The sequence below is a fragment of the Ranitomeya imitator genome, chromosome 2 (genome assembly GCF_032444005.1).
Source record: "Ranitomeya imitator isolate aRanImi1 chromosome 2, aRanImi1.pri, whole genome shotgun sequence".
Taxonomy (NCBI): Eukaryota; Metazoa; Chordata; class Amphibia; order Anura; family Dendrobatidae; genus Ranitomeya; species Ranitomeya imitator.
This window is the reverse complement of record NC_091283.1, coordinates 423,508,949-423,526,286: the sequence shown is the minus strand read 5'-3', so window position 1 is coordinate 423,526,286 and position 17,338 is coordinate 423,508,949. Positions and strand designations below refer to the sequence as shown.

Below are 17,338 nucleotides of genomic sequence, written 5' to 3'. Positions count from 1 at the left end.
TCTAGACACTTCACTTGTTTTTTACTCAAAAGGCGCATGCGTCGAACAACACAGGTCAACGCAGGCACCTGCGCCCTATGCGTTTTACATAGACACTAATGTGTTTTTTGGCGCATTTACAACGCAAGTGCGTTGCATGCGTTGTTTACCGGAAATTTGGCGCAGGAAAAATGCAACATGTAGCATCGGCCGCGCCCTGTCTGGTGCGCCCAAATGACGCATGCGTTGTACAACGCTTGACAACGCATACCGGCGCATGTCCATGTGCCCCCATGTTAAAGATAGGGGCGCATGACGCAAGCGTCGGTATCTGTCGACGACGCTCTGCCCAAAGACGCTAATGTGAACGTAGCCTTACACTGACTCTTTGGGGTTTGTCAGTCTTCCTCTAGCAAACAGTCTTGTTCTGTCTTGTTTTTTTTTTTTTGTTTTTTTTTTTAATACTGAAAAAAACTGCTGAAAGTGGTGGCAAAAACTGACACTAATTAAAATCTGGTCCAGCACACTGATGAAAATCGGAGAACAAAAACTCCAAACCATTCCGGATTTGGGAACCCTAGAGCGGTTAAAATTTTTGACATTTTTATTCTTTACAATAGTGTGAAAGTTGTCTGAGACCGCTTTGCTGTCTCAGGGAAAACATTTGCTAGTATTCTTCTGAAGCAGCTTCACCTGGGAAATCTCAGCTACTAAGACTATGTGCACACGATGCGGATTTAGTACGCACAGAAACGCTGCAGTTCCACAAAGTAATTTACAGTACAATGTAAATCAATAGGAAAAAAAAATGCTGTGCTAATGGTGCGGAAAATTCCGCATGGAAAACGCTGCAGATCAAAAGAAGAAGCATGTCACTTCTTTTGTGCGGATCTGCAGCATTTTTGCACCCTTCCATTATAGAAATCCGCAGGGGTAAAAAACGCATGAAATCCGCAACAAAAACGCACAAAATCCGCATTAAAAAAGCGTCAAATCTGCACCTGCGTTTTCTGTCAGGAGATGCAGATTTTGTGCAGAAAATTCTGCCCCCCAATCCGCAACGTGTGCACATACCCTAAAAGGCACCAAAGGTATATAGCCTGAGACTCATAATTTTCTCTTTGTTGCTTCTTTTTTTTTTTTTTTTTTCATTTTCTTCCCTGTTGTCTTGTATTTGTTGAGATTCCCTTTCCCTAATGTTCATTCTCATTTGTGGAGCTTCTTCTTTTTTCCTTCTGTTTTCCATGTTTGGCAAAACTTTCTCTTCCTAGTGTTCACCCTAATTTCTGTGGTGTCTCCTACTTTCTTTCCCTAGTGGTTTTTCTGTCTCCTGTGGCTCCTGTTTTTAGACTCTTCCTTTGTTAGTGGTTTTTCTGACTTGCGAGGCTCCTTCTCTTTCTTTGGTATCTAACCTTTGTTTGGTTAGACTCTTATTTTTCTAAGGCCTCACTCAGACATCAGTGATTTTTCTGTACACACAAAAAAGGTACGAATCTCCATCATTGTTTTGAATGCGAGTTTCATCAGTGATTGGTGTAAGTGTGTTCTGTTTCAAGATTCCTCAGTGTTTTCCTGTATGGAAAAATAAGTAAATGACAGAGCTTCTCCTTTCCTTTACAACGTTAATCACAAACCACTCATGGATTGTACAGTGATGCAATATGTGCGCTATCCATTAGTTTCACGGATCCATAGACTTCATTAAAAATAGGCATGTCTCCCATGATGTTTTTGCGGACATAGTCCACAGAAAACTGATATGTGAACAGCCCCATAAACTATAATGGGTACATGTTCTATGCATGAAATCCTCAAAATGCTTGAAAAATTGATGTCCGAATGAGGCCTAATAGCTTTTCAGTTTTGCAAGTCTTCATCACTTTTATCTCTTGATTTGTGGGGCCCTTTTCTTTTTTTTTACCACTAATTCTTCTTTCTTTTGGAGTTCCTTCTTTCCCCCTGGGATCTCCTCTACTCGCTGATCTTCCTTTCTATTCTTTAGTAAGACACATTCTCTTCCCTGATGGCATTTGTCTCTAACCTTGTCTCCTCTGGTCAGACTTCCTTTGAGGCTCATTCATATGTCTGTTTTTCTGATACGGCTTCTGTTTTTTTTTCTCGTACCTATAATATTGGATGGGGCCGTTCACATGTCCATGAATTGTTCCTGAGCGACTTTGTGCGCAAAATTGCAGATACATGTTCAATTTTGATCAGGCTGCTGGATCAAAATCAGCAATGTAAGTCTATGGGTCTGTGAGAAAAAAAAATGTGACAGCACTCCGATACCATCCAAATTTCAAAGACTGTAAGATAGAGAAACTTTTTTTTTTTCTTTCACATACGAGAAAAACTGCTAAAAATTGGACCGATCCTTGATCAAACTTGGTCTAAATTTTCTCATGTGGAGAAAAGCTGGAGTTTTTGAGGCCTTACTTGGTAGAGGATTTTTTTTATCTTGCAAGGTTCCTCCTTTTACCTTGTCACATCTGTTTGATTAGACTTACTTTTCACTAGTGTTACTTCTATCTTGTGAAAGAATAACTTTTATGAGGATCAGTAAGGGTCTGGGTGCTGAGGCCCCCACTGATCACTAACATGAAGTGTCAGAAGCACTCAACCGAACACTGCTGTAGGCCGGGGTCACACTTGCGAGTGCGATACGATAAACTCGCATCAATACCTGGCGCTGCCGCCAGCACTCGGGACCGGAGTGTGTGGCTGCATGTATTTCTATGCAGCCGCACACTCTGGTCCTGAGTGCCGGTGGCAGCGCTGGGTATTTATGCAAGAGACTCGCGCAAGTTTCTTGCATCACACTCGCAAGTGTGACCCCCCAGCCATAGTCCAAGATTGAAAACTGACTGGAGGAGTTTAAAATCATCTTCAGCACTTGAGGTCCACCCCTGAGAACTTCTGATTCTGCTGTCACTTGTTTTTTGAAGCTCCCTCTCTTCCCTGCTGTCTCCTCTTTATAAAGACTCCATCTTTTCCATAGTGTTTCTTCTGGTTCAAGAAGCTTCTTCTCTTTCCTGGTTTCGTCTCTGCTCTCACTTCTTTGTTTTATTGCCTTGGTTATTTGTTGGGCGAGTGAAGTTATGTAGTCAACATGGGGAATGAGTCAGAGGGAAAAAATTCAGCTTATTTAAGAGACAATGACAGAACAAAAAATGCTGATGAGCAATCAAATGCTGTCACTGAGCGCACATGGCAGCATGTAGTGTAGGGAACATCTGGGTAACAGCAGGTTAATGCCCATCATGACAAGACACGTGTTGTTGTCTTGTACCAGAGCCGCATTTGCAACATAATAAGGAGAATGTTAGGATGGAGATAATTAGACACTCAATCCACACTGTCACTTGCGCTCAGTGACAAAATCATTTACTAGCACCTGGTAAGAAGTGCTACTGACCTTTGCCCACTCAATGTTCTTTATTCTATTGCAGGTGGTGAATGAAGAGGAGGATCCATCTCACATTTATGCCAACTTGGAGGACTTTCGAAGTGATGAACTGAGGAATAGTACGTCCTCTCAGCAGCGGTACTCATCCAGCACCATAGAGGACTGGGAGACCCACACTGATAAAGGGACTGGACAACTGTTCTACTACAACTGTGTTACTGGAGAAACCACTTGGGATTGTCCTTTTGATCAAGTAGAGGAGACCTTACAGTCACCCATTTCTCCAACCTCACCAAGCTCTCTGTCTGGAGAACTAGACTGGGAGAAGCATTTTGATGAATCTAGTAGGCAGTTCTACTTCTACAATTTGGTGACTGGAGAGACATCTTGGGACCCACCTCCAGAGAGCGAGCTGCCACTTCCAGCAGTGAAGCCAATGTTTTCCCCTTACAGATCAGAAGGGTTGGACAGAAGGGTTGGTATATATGTGTATTAAGCTTCTCCATTGCTCACCTCCAGTACTGCCCTGCTGATGTTGTCTTTGTATAATTTTTTGGCATTCAGCAGCTGGAATACAAAACAATTTCATAATGTAATTTTTTTTAGTCTATGGAGAAATCTATTCATGCAGGTGGTGGAGGGATCACCTATACAGCCCTCTAAATTTGGACTGCTATAATTTTCATTTGGCGGTTTTGGGAGTTTGTATTATAGGATCATACAATGCTTCTGTTATGTTATTTCTCAGATGTAATTCACATCTACCATAGGGATTCAGCTACTCCCACACCCATTCCTCATGGTAAATTGCCAATATGGCAGAAAAAAATATAAATTGTCTCCTTCTGTGTCCACAGCCCCCAACACCAGAAGCAGACTACCCTGAATATTCTCACAACCACACGGACAGTTTCCCAGAAGCCGATTATGATGGGCAATATATCCCCCCTCCCCCACACCATGCGCCAGCAGATATCAGTGAGATCTCTGGTTGGACCTGTCAGATCAAGGATGGACAGAAATTGTATATCAACAGTAATAGTGGTGAAACGGTGAGTATTTGGCCCCTATCATACGGCCAGCATCGGTGCCAGTTAAGACCAAGTGTGACTGGACCACAGTCTGAGTTACCTACGGCAGGGGTCCCCAACTCCAGTCCTCAAGGCCCACCAACAGGTCATGTTTTCAGGATTTCCTTTGCATTGCACAGGTGATGCAATTATTACCTGGGCAAGATTAAGGAAATCCTGAAAACATGACATGTTGGTGGGCCTTGAGGACTGGAGTTGGGGACCCCTGACCTACGGCATAGTGTCTCTTACATAGGTGCAGACTATGGGTGGGGTGGAGGGTGGCTTCATCTACAATAGAGGGTGCCTGTGAAATATTCTGGGCACTTCAACACTCATGCCAATGCTCTGACGTATTCAGCTGTCATTTCGGTGGCCATCATGAGACACGTTTTATGAGGAAGGGTTCCACCCTGACTGTGCAAGGCAGCAGTAATAATTAGACATTCTTATTGCAGTGGCTACAGTCTCGGGACTCGTATGGGAAAACCTATTTCTACACCCCAGATGGCTCCCTCTCACAATGGAAGCTGCCGCAGGTCCGTAACCATCCTTATGTACACTGTTCACATGCACCATCAACCTCCGGTCACACTCATTGTATCGCCAATCATTCCAGGTCACACTTCTTACATCCACCATCATCCCTGGGTCATTCTCTTTACATCCATCACCATACCTGGGTCACACTCCTTACATTCTCACATCCCTCATCACTTTTCTGCTCTGCTATAATAAACATAGAATATTTATTACTTCCTCCTTTTGCTGCCTAAAGCTTGGCCCCCCAGAACTACAGAGCGGGAGCAGTGATCTCGATCAGAACAGCAATGTCTACAACACCTGGCAGCAAAATATCACAACTCTGCCCCTGCCAAAACAGACACAGGTAAGACCCCTGTACCCACCCATCCTCGTTCTGTCCTTTTGAAATAAGCAGATTGTTATGCAATGTGTTGAACAAACTGGCCCTGAGATCTCTGTTGACTATCATCTATAAAGCATGGTGAAGGATGCAGTTAGTGCTAGAGATCTCCAGGGATTGCCAGGTATAGAGTGCTCTACAGCTGGTGAAAATGCAGTCAGGGCATTCTTATGTTACCTTGTAGTAGATATGCGAGATGGATGGTGCAGCCACATATGTGAAGAGGCGTCTCTGTAGGCTTTTGTACTTTGTAGACAGCAAAGAGACTCCTGGGGTCAGGATTAATGAAAGCAGCGTGCACAGCTTGTTCTTTAATATTGATACGTTTTGCAAGTCGTAATCTCTGGGATTTGGATTTTGCGTGTTTTTCCCTTCTGATCTGCTTTTCTCACTTTTTTTTATTCTTGTTAACTTTTATTTTTAGCAGACAAAAGGTCCGGAGAAAGCAGGAGTCCTTCACAAGACCAAGATCGCTGAGAATGGGAGGAAGTTGCGGTGAGTGGTGGCTCCAAAATGCTGGGCTGGTCGCTCAAAGTATGTAGGTGACAGGCGTAGAATGAGAAACTGACTGGTAGTAGTCATGATGGCCGCTACTCCTGTGTACATAACTTTTGGGAGGAATTAATTACTGGGATACTGCCATCATGGAACCTTTGTGTACATGGCGAGGGGATGGAGAGAGAATTTAGGATAAATAAAATGTACCACGTTCTGTAACTTCCGTCCCGGAGATAGAGCCAGGGTTTTCAGTGCTTTCATGATATCTGGGAAGGTCTCCACATTTTGCGCTCCTCAGGATCAAGACCTTTTTGCTCTGAATCGTCTAGTTTTTGCTAGGGTTGAGCGAAACGGGTCGTTCATCGATGTACGGCGCATGTCGTGAAGGGGTTAAACCACTCGAGTGTTTCTTTAGCAGTATTCTTTGGGTCATTGTCTTGTTGGAAGGTAAACCTCCATCCAAGTCTCAAATCACTGACAGACTGAAACAGGTTTTGCTCAAGAATATCCCTGTATTTCACACCATCCATCTTCCCCTCGATTCTGACCATTTTGCCTTTTCCTTCTGTCGAAAAACATCCCTACAGCATGATGCTGTCACCACCATGTTTCACTGTGGAGATGATGTTCTTGGGATGATGAGTTATGTTTGTTTGGCACTAGGGTTGAGCGAAACGGGTCGTTCATTTTCAAAAGTCGCCGACTTTTGGCAAAGTCGGGTTTCATGAAACCCGATCCGACCCCTGTGCGGGGTCGGCCATGCGGTACGCGACTTTCGCGCCAAAGTCGCGTTTCAATGACGCGAAAAGCGCCATTTCTCAGCCAATGAAGGTAAACGCAGAGTGTGGGCAGCGTGATGACATAGGTCCTGGTCCCCACCATCTTAGAGAAGGGCATTGCAGTGATTGGCTTGCTGTCTGCGGCGTCACAGGGGCTATAAAGGGGAGTTCCCGCCGACCGCCATGTTACTGCTGCTGATCTGAGCTTAGGGAGAGGTTGCTGCCGCTTCGTCAGAAGCAGGGATAGCGTTAGGCAGGGTCCATTAACCACCAAACCGCTTGTGCTGTAGCGATTTCCACTGCCCAACACCACCTTCGGTGTGCAGGGACAGTGGAAGCTACATTTTTTTTTTTTTCCCCCTCAGCGCTGTAGCTCATTGGGCTGCCCTAGAAGGCTCCCTGATAGCTGCATTGCTGTGTGTACGCCGCTGTGCAAACCAACTGCTTTTTTCAAAGCACAAATCCTCTTGTTCCTTCCTTTCTGCACAGCTATCTTTTTGGTTTGTACACACTTTTTATTTAATTTGTGCATCAGTCCACTCCTTATTGCTGCCTGCCATACCTGGCTGAGATTACTGCAGGGAGATAGTAATTGAAGGACACTCCCTGTTTTTTTTTTTTTTTGTGGGAGATTAACCCCTTCATGACCCAGCCTATTTTGACCTTAAAGACCTTGCCGTTTTTTGCAATTCTGACCAGTGTCCCTTCATGAGGTAATAACTCAGGAACGCTTCAATGGATCCTAGCGGTTCTGAGATTGTTTTTTCGTGACATATTGGGCTTCATGTTAGTGGTAAATTTAGGTCAATAAATTCTGTGTTTATTTGTGATAAAAACGGAAATTTGGCGAAAATTTTGAAAATTTCGCAATTTTCACATTTTGAATTTTTATTCTGTTAAACCAGAGAGTTATGTGACACAAAATGGTTAATAAATAACATTTCCCACACGTCTACTTTACATCAGCACAATTTTGGAAACAAAATTTTTTTTTGCTAGGAAGTTATAAGGGTTAAAATTTGACCAGCGATTTCTCATTTTTACAACGAAATTTACAAAACCATTTTTTTAGGGACCACCTCACATTTGAAGTCAGTTTGAGGGGTCTATATGGCTGAAAATACCCAAAAGTGACACCATTCTAAAAACTGCACCCCTCAATGTGCACAAAACCACATTCAAGAAGTTTATTAACCCTTCAGGTGCTTCACAGCAGCAGAAGCAACATGGAAGGAAAAAATGAACATTTAACTTTTTAGTCACAAAAATGATTTTTCAGCAACAATTTTTTTATTTTCCCAATGGTAAAAGGAGAAACTGAACCACGTAAGTTGTTGTCCAATTTGTCCTGAGTACGCTGATACCTCATATGTGGGGGTAAACCACTGTTTGGGCGCACGGCAGGGCTTGGAAGGGAAGGAGCGCCATTTGACTTTTTGAATGAAAAATTGGCTGCACTCTTTAGCGGACACCATGTCACATTTGGAGAGCCCCCGTGTGCCTAAAAATTGGAGCTCCCCCACAAGTGACCCCATTTTGGAAACTAGACGCCCCAAGGAACTTATCTAGATGCATAGTGAGCCCTTTAAACCCCCAGGTGCTTCACAAATTGATCCGTAAAAATGAAAAAGTACTTTTTTTTCACAAAAAAATTCTTTTAGCCTCAATTTTTTCATTTTCACATGGACAACAGGATAAAATGGATCCTAAAATTTGTTTGGCAATTTCTCCTGAGTACACCGATACTTCACATGTGGGGGTAAACCACTGTTTGGGCACATGGTAAGGCTCGGAAGGGAAGGAGCGCCATTTGACTTTTTGAATGAAAAATTATCTCCATCGTTAGCGGACACCATGTCGCGTTTGGAGAGACCCTGTGTGCTTAAACATTGGAGCTCCCCCACAAGTGACCCCATTTTGGAAACTGGACCCCCCAAGGAACTTATCTAGATGCCTAGTGAGCACTTTAAACCCTCAGGTGCTTCACAAATTGATCCGTAAAAATGAAAAAGTACTTTTTTTTCACAAAAAATTTATTTTCGCCTCAATTTTTTCATTTTCACATGGGCAATAGGATAAAATGGATCCTAAAATTTGTTGAGCAATTTCTCCCGAGTACGCCGATGCCTCATATGTGGGGGTAAACCACTGTTTGGGCACACGGCAGGGCTCGGAAGGGAAGGCGCGCCTTTTAACTTTTTGAATGGAAAATTAGCTCCAATTGTTAGCGGACACCATGTCGCATTTGGAGAGCCCCTGTGTGCCTATGCAATGGAGCTCCCCCACAAGTGACCCCATTTTGGAAACTAGACCCCCCAAGGAACTTATCTAGATGCATACTGAGCACTTTAAACCCCCAGGTGCTTCACAGAAGTTTATAATGCAGAGCCATGAAAATAAAAAATAATTTTTCTTTTCTCAAAAATGATTTTTTAGCCTGGAATTTCCTATTTTGCCAATGGTAATAGGAGAAATTGGACCACAAATGTTGTTGTCCAGTTTGTCCTGAGTATGCAGATACCCCATATGTGGGGGTAAACCACTGTTTGGGCGCACGGCAGGGCTCAGAAGGGAAGGCACGCCATTTGGCTTTTTAAATGGAAAATTATCTCCAATCATTAGTGGACACCATGTCGCGTTTGGAGAGCCCCTGTGTGCCTAAACATTGGAGATCCCCCACAAATTACCCCATTTTGGAAACTAGACCCCCAAAGGAACTAATCTAGATGTGTAGTGAGCACTTTGAACCCTCAAGTGCTTCACAGAAGTTTATAACGCAGAGCCATGAAAATAAAAAAAAAAAATTATTTTCTCAAAAATGAATTTTAGCCCGCAATTTTTTATTTTCCCAAGGGTTACAGGAGAAATTGGACCACAAAAGTTGTTGTCCAGTTTCTCCTGAGTACGCTGATACCCCATGTGTGGGGGTAAACCACTGTTTGGGCACACGTGGGGGCTCAGAAGGGAAGTAGTGACTTTTGAAATGCAGACTTTGATGGAATGGTCTGCGGGCGTCACATTGCGTTTGCAGAGCCCCTGGTGTGCCTAAACAGTAGAAACCCCCCACAAGTGACTGCATTTTGGAAACTAGACCCCCAAAGGAACTTATCTAGATGTGTGGTGAGCACTTTCAACCCCCAAGTGCTTTACAGAAGTTTATAACGCAGAGCCGTGAAAATAATAAATACGTTTTCTTTCCTCAAAAATAATTTTTTAGCCCAGAATTTTTTATTTTCCCAAGGGTTACAGTAGAAATTGGACCACAAAAGTTGTTGTCCAGTTTCTCCTGAGTACGCTGATGCCCCATGTGTGGGGGTAAACCACTGTTTGGGCACACGTGGGGGCTCAGAAGGGAAGTAGTGACTTTTGAAATGCAGACTTTGATGGAATGGTCTGCGGGCGTCACATTGCGTTTGCAGAGCCCCTGGTGTGCCTAAACAGTAGAAACCCCCCACAAGTGACTGCATTTTGGAAACTAGACCCCCCAAGGAACTTATCTAGATATGTGGTGAGCACTTTGAACCCCCAAGTGCTTCACAGACGTTTACAACGCAGAGCCGTGAAAATAAAAAATCATTTTTCTTTCCTCAAAAATGATGTTTTAGCAAGCAATTTTTTATTTTCTCAAGGGTAACAGGAGAAATTGGACCCCAGTAATTGTTGCGCAGTTTGTCCTGAGTATGCTGGTACCCAATATGTGGGGGTAAACCACTGTTTGGGCACACGTCGGGGTTCGGAAGTGAGGGAGCACCATTTGAATTTTTGAATACAAGATTGGCTGGAATCAATGGTGGCGCCATGTTGCGTTTGGAGACCCCCTGAAGTGCCTAAACAGTGGAAACCCCTCAATTCTACCTCCAACACACCCCTAACCCTTATCCCAACTGTAGCCGTAACCCTAATCACAACCCTAACCCCAACACACCCCTAACCACAACCCTAACCCCAACACACCCCTAACCCTAACCACAACCCTAATTCCAACCCAACCCTAAGGCTATGTGCCAACGTTGCGGATTCGTATGAGATTTTTCAGCATCATTTTTGAAAAATCCGCGGGTAAAAGGCACTGCGTTTTACCTGTGGATTTACTGTGGATTTCCAGTGTTTTTTGTGCGGATTTCACCTGTGGATTCCTATTGAGGAACAGGTGTAAAACGCTGCGGAATCCGCACAAAGAATTGGCATGCTGCGGAAAATACAACGCAGCGTTCCCGCACGGTATTTTCTGCACCATGGGCACAGCGGATTTGGTTTTCCATATGTTTACATGGTACTGTAAACCTGATGGAACACTGCTGCGGATCCGCAGCGGCCAATCCGCACCGTGTGCACATAGCCTAATTCTAAAGGTATGTGCACACGCTGCGGAAAACGCTGCGGATCCGCAGCAGTTTCCCATGAGTTTACAGTTCAATGGGAACCAAAAATCGCTGTACACATGCTGCAGAAAAACTGCACGGAAACGCAGCGGTTTACATTCCGCAGCATGTCACTTCTTTCTGCGGATTCCGCAGCGGTTTTACAACTGCTCCAATAGAAAATCGCAGTTGTAAAACCGCAGTGAAATGCGCAGAAAAACCGCGGTAAATCCACGATAAATCGGCAGCGGTTTAGCACTGTGGATTTTTCAAATCCGCTGCGGAAAAATCCGCATAGGACCAGAATACGTGTGCACATACCGAAACCCTAACCCTAACCCTAACCCCAACCCTAGCCCCAACCCTAGCCCCAACCCTACCCCTAACCCTACCCCTAACCCTACCCCTAACCCTACCCCTAACCCTACCCCTAACCCTACCCCTAGTTCTTACCCCAACCTTAGTGAAAAAAAAAAATTCTTTATTTTTTTTATTGTCCCTATCTATGGGGGTGACAAAGGGGGGGGGTCATTTACTATTTTTTTTTATTTTGATCACTGAGATAGGTTATATCTCAGTGATCAAAATTCACTCTGGAACGAATCTGCCGGCCGGCAGATTCGGCGGGCGCACTGCACATGCGCCCGCCATTTTGGAAGATGGCGGCGCCCAGGAAAGAAGACGGACGGACCTCGGGCGGCCAGGTAAGTATAAGGGGGGGGGGAGATCAGGGCACGGGGGGGGCGTCGGAGCACGGGGGGGTGGATCGGAGCATGGGGGGGGGTGGATCGGAACACGGGAGGGAGGATTGGAGCATGGGGGAGGATTGGAGCACGGGGTGAGGGATCGCTGTGCGGGGGGGGTGGATCGGAGCACGGGGGGGGGGGGTCGCTGTGTGCGGGGGGGGATCGGAGTGCGGGGGGGTTTGATTGGAGCGCGGGGGGTGTGATTGGTGCACGGGGGAAGCGGACAGGAGGACGGGGGAGCGGAGCACAGGACGGAGGGGAGCGGACCACAGATCGGGGGGCTGGGGGGGCGATCGGTGGGGTGGGGTGGGTGCACATAAGTGTTTCCAGCCATGGCCGATGATATTGCAGCATCGGCCATGGCTGGATTGTAATATTTCACCAGTTTTTTAGGTGAAATATTACAAATCGCTCTGATTGGCAGTTTCACTTTCAACAGCCAATCAGAGCGATCGTAGCCACGAGGGGGTGAAGCCACCCCCCCTGGGCTAAACTACCACTCCCCCTGTCCCTGCAGATCGGGTGAAATGGGAGTTAACCCTTTCACCCGGCCTGCAGGGACGCGATCTTTCCATGACGCATATGCTGCGTCATGGGTCGGAATGGCACCGACTTTCATGACGCAGCGTATGCGTCAAAGGTCGGGAAGGGGTTAAGATTGACATTTCTGCTAGAGTGCCATCCCTGTCTGTGTCATCTCTCACTCAGTGGGCCATAGAAAGCCTATTTATTTTTTTGCTTGATTTTGGTTCTAAAATCTACCTGAAAAAATCACTACATCAATCAGTGGGAGAAAAATATTGGCCTCAGGGCTTGTGTGCCACTCCTGACTCCTGTGTGCATCATCACTCACTCAGTGGGCCATAGAAAGCCCTTTTTTTTTTTTTTTTTTGCTTTATTTGGGTTCTAAATTCTCCCTGAAAAAATCATTTTATTTTCTTTGGTTTCTAAATTCTTCCTGAAAAAATCATTTTATTCTATTTTTTTTTTTCCTAAAGTCTCCCTGAAAAAAAAAAAAAAAATCAAATCAGTGGGAGATTAATATTTACATTTGTGCTTCAGTGACAGTCCTGCGTGTGTGGCATCTCTCTCATTTGTTGCCACCAACAACAGAGTGTGTAACATTGTGCCTGATTTTCGTTGTGGTCTCACTCACCTGTAAAGGGGTAGCTAAATCATACTGAAGTTATAGCTCACCGTGTAATTTGTGTGACAGCAACAAATACCGTTAGTTTGTTTACGTTTTTAAAACAATGAGGAAGTATGGTGGAAGAGGTCGTGGCCAGGGGCGTTCATTGTCAGCTGGTAATGAGGGTAGTGGTAGTGGTGGAGCATCAGCTGGTCGTGGGAAAAAAAATATTGCACCTAAGTCTGGAGCTGTGGAGCCAGGTTCGTCGTCTGGCTACACAAGGCCTCGAACGCTCCCTTTTCTGGGAGTAGGAAAACCGCTTTTAAAGCCGGAGCAGCAAGAGCAAGTTTTGGCTTATCTTGCTGACTCAGCCTCTAGCTCTTTTGCCTCCTCTCGTGAAACTGGTAAATGTCAAAGCAGCGCGTCGTTAGTGGATGTTCACGGTCAGGGACAAGTCGCTTCCTTGTCCTCTTCAGCAAAAACAACAACAGAGAAGAATGCAGCAGGCGACACAACGGGTTACTCCATGGAGCTCTTTACACATACCGTCCCTGGCTTAGAAAGTGAAGCAGTTAACAGTCCATGCCCATTACAAGTTGAATCTGACATGGAGTGCACTGATGCACAGCCACAGCCAGACTACTATGCTGGTCCTTTGACTCAGACCACAACATTGCCCTCGCAGGGTGCTGATCAAGAATCAGACCCTGATGAGACTATGTTGCCCCATCACGAACGCTATACCACCGACCGACACGGTGACACAGACGAAATTGCACACGAGCTACAAGAAGAGGTAATAGATGACCCAGTTCTTGACCCCGATTGGCAGCCATTGGGGGAACAGGGTGCAGGCGGCAGCAGTTCTGAAGCGGAGGAGGAGGGGCCGCAGCAGGCATCAACATCGCAACAGGTTCCATCTGCCGGGCCCGTATCTTGCCCAAAACGTGTGGCAAAGCTAAAACCTGTTGGAGGACAGCGTGGCCATCCGGTTAAAGCTCAGTCTGCAATGCCTGAAAAGGTATCCGATGCTAGAAAGAGTGCAGTCTGGCATTTTTTTAAACAACATCCAATTGATCAGCGCAAAGTCATCTGTCAAAAATGTTCAACTACCTTAAGCAGAGGACAGAATCTGAAAAGTCTCAATACAAGTTGCATGCATAGACATTTAACCACCATGCATTTGCAAGCCTGGACTAACTACCAAACGTCCCTTAAGGTTGTAGCACCCTCGGCCAATGAAGCTAGTCAGCAACGCAACATCCCTTCCGGCAGTGTAGGGCCACCATTTTCCGCACCACCTGCAGTATCTGTGCAGGTTTCTTTGCCAGGCCAAAGCCGTCAGGGTCAGGGAATCACCAGTTTCGTAGTAGGAAACACTGCATCTAGGGCACCGGTGGCAACAATACCATCTCCCACCGTCTCTCAGTCTGCCATGTCCACCGGCACCCCCGCTAGTTCCACGATCTCCAGCTCTCCAGTCCAGCTCACCCTACATGAGACTATGGTTAGAAAAAGGAAGTACTTAGCCTCGCATCCGCGTACACAGGGTTTGAACGCACACATAGCTAGACTAATCTCGTTAGAGATGATGCCCTACCGGTTAGTTGAAAGCGAAGCTTTCAAAGCCCTGATGGACTACGCTGTACCACGCTACGAGCTACCCAGTCGACACTTTTTTTCCAGAAAAGCCATCCCAGCCCTCCACCAGCATGTTAAAGAGCGCATCGTCCATGCACTCAGGCAATCTGTGAGCACAAAGATGCACCTGACAACAGATGCATGGACCAGTAGGCATGGCCAGGGACGTTACGTGTCCATCACGGCACACTGGGTAAATGTGGTGGATGCAGGGTCCACAGGGGACAGCAAGTTTGGGACAGTTCTGCCTAGCCCACGGTCTAGGAAACAATGGGCTGTAGCCGTTCGCACCCCCTCCTCCTCCTCTTCGTCCTCCTGCAGAAGCGAGAGCTCGTCCACAGACCGCAGTCGCACAACCACTCCATCCGCAGCTGCCACTGTTGCACACCAGGTCTCCCATTATGGGGCAGCTACTGGCAAACGTCAGCAGGCTGTATTGGCTATGAAGTGTTTGGGCGACAACAGACACACCGCGGAAGTTCTGTCCGAGTTCTTGCAGAAAGAAACGCAGTCGTGGCTGGGCACTGTAGATCTTGAGGCAGGCAAGGTAGTGAGTGATAACGGAAGGAATTTCATGGCTGCCATCTCCCTTTCCCAACTGAAACACATTCCTTGCCTGGGTCACACCTTAAACCTGGTGGTGCAGTGCTTCCTGAAAAGTTATCCGGGGTTATCCGACCTGCTCCTCAAAGTGCGTGGACTTTGCTCACATATCCGCCGTTCGCCCGTACACTCCAGCCGTATGCAGACCTATCAGCGTTCTTTGAACCTTCCCCAGCATCGCCTAATCATAGACGTTGCAACAAGGTGGAACTCAACACTGCACATGCTTCAGAGACTGTGTGAACAGAGGCGGGCTGTTATGTTTTTGTGGGAGGATACACATACACGGGCAGGCAGTAGGATGGCAGACATGGAGTTATCAGGTGTGCAGTGGTCGAAGATTCAAGACATGTGTCAAGTCCTTCAGTGTTTTGAGGAATGCACACGGCTGGTTAGTGCAGACAACGCCATAATAAGCATGAGCATCCCCCTAATGCGTCTGCTGATGCAAAGTTTGACGCACATAAAGGATCAGGCGTCTGCAGCTGAGGAAGAGGAAAGCCTTGATGACAGTCAGCCATTGTCTGGCCAGGGCAGTGTACAGGACGAGGTAGCGGGCGAAGAGGAGGAGGAGGATGATGGGGATGATTATATTTTTAATGAGGAAGCTTTTCCGGGGCCACTGGAAATTGGTGGCGCGGCAAGGCCGGGTTCTGGTTTTTTGAGGGACACAAGTGACGTTGATTTGCCTGAAACTGCCCCTCAACCAAGCACAACCGCAGATTTGAGAACTGGAACTTTGGCCCACATGGCGGATTATGCCTTACGTATCCTCAAAAGGGACACACGCATAACTAAAATGATGAATGATGACGATTACTGGTTGGCCTGCCTCCTTGATCCTCGCTATAAAGGCAAATTGCAAAATATAATGCCACATGAGAACTTGGAACTAATATTAGCAACCAAACAATCAACTCTTGTTGACCGTTTGCTTCTGGCATTCCCTGCACACAGCGCCCGTGATCGTTCTCACACGAGCTGCAGGGGCCAGCAGACCAGAGGAGTTAGAGGGGCAGAAATCAGAAGTGGCGTTGGCCAGAGGGGTTTTCTGACCAGGTTGTGGAGTGATTTTGCTATGACCGCAGACAGGACAGGTACTGCAGCATCAATTCAAAGTGACAGGAGACAACATTTGTCCAGTATGGTTACAAACTATTTTTCATCCCTTATCGATGTTCTCCCTCAACCGTCATTCCCATTTGATTACTGGGCATCAAAATTAGACACCTGGCCAGAATTGGCAGAATATGCATTGCAGGAGCTTGCTTGCCCGGCAGCTAGTGTCCTATCAGAAAGAGTATTCAGTGCTGCAGGTTCAATACTAACAGAAAAAAGGACTCGTCTGGCTACCCAAAATGTAGATGATCTAACCTTCATTAAAATGAACCACAACTGGATTTCGAAATCTTTTGCCCCACCTTGCCCGGCTGACACCTAGCTTTCCTATGAAAAGGTCTTGCCTGTGGACTATTCTGAATGCCTTTTCCAATCTCGTAATTTTCTGCACCTGATTGTCCAGCATACGACATGTTTACACCTCACTAAATGGCCAAACTCCCCACACGGGGCCGTGGTATCGACACTTGGCGACAGCACCCGTGAGAGTGCAGTTTGTCTGAAGAGGTGGGTGAGCCCGCTTTTGGTCGACGGCACTGCCACTGGGTCCCTCCTAGTACAATAAAGTGTCTCTGGCGGTGGTGGTGCGCACCCAACGTCAGACACACCGTTGTAATATGAGGGGCCCTGGGCCTGTACCGCCGGCCACAAGACAGTTTCCCCCCACCCCAGCTCAAACAGTGCTCTACCACTTGCAAAATTATCTCACAGCTCCACCAATGTTTAGTCTATGCGCTGACATCCTTCAATGCCTGCCACTGACAATACCATTGTATTGACATTTTTGTTATGTTAGGCCTTCGATGCCTGTCTGTGGTCACTCCTTCCACTAGGCCTCCACTGACCACACCACTGCTGCCCGTGTACCCCTGGAACCAATTTAAAATTGCCTACAGCCATGTGTTATTATTTTAGGCCTTCGATGCCTGTCTGCGGTCACTCCTTCCACTAGGCCTCCACTGACCACACCACTGCTGCCCGTGTACCCCTGGAACCAATTTAAAATTGCCTACAGCCATGTGTTATTATTTTAGGCCTTCGATGCCTGTCTGCGGTCACTCCTTCCACTAGGCCTCCACTGA

The 17,338-nt window shown here is 46.3% G+C and overlaps 1 protein-coding gene across 9 annotated transcripts in view; it reads left to right on the top strand.

Moving 5' to 3' along the window:
• Positions 1-17,338, top strand: part of ARHGAP27 (Rho GTPase activating protein 27) — an 86,484-nt gene that overhangs the window by 43,309 nt on the left and 25,837 nt on the right. For 7 of the 9 annotated variants that reach the window (XM_069750813.1, XM_069750810.1, XM_069750809.1 and 4 more), the window contains 5 exons: positions 3,429-3,860; positions 4,243-4,437; positions 4,914-4,994; positions 5,234-5,344; positions 5,805-5,875. In XM_069750813.1, the coding sequence (XP_069606914.1) occupies positions 3,429-3,860; positions 4,243-4,437; positions 4,914-4,994; positions 5,234-5,344; positions 5,805-5,875 (890 nt within the window). The remainder of the gene's footprint in view (positions 1-3,428; positions 3,861-4,242; positions 4,438-4,913; positions 4,995-5,233; positions 5,345-5,804; positions 5,876-17,338) is intronic. The other 2 variants (XM_069750812.1, XM_069750811.1) reach the window with 1 other exon arrangement.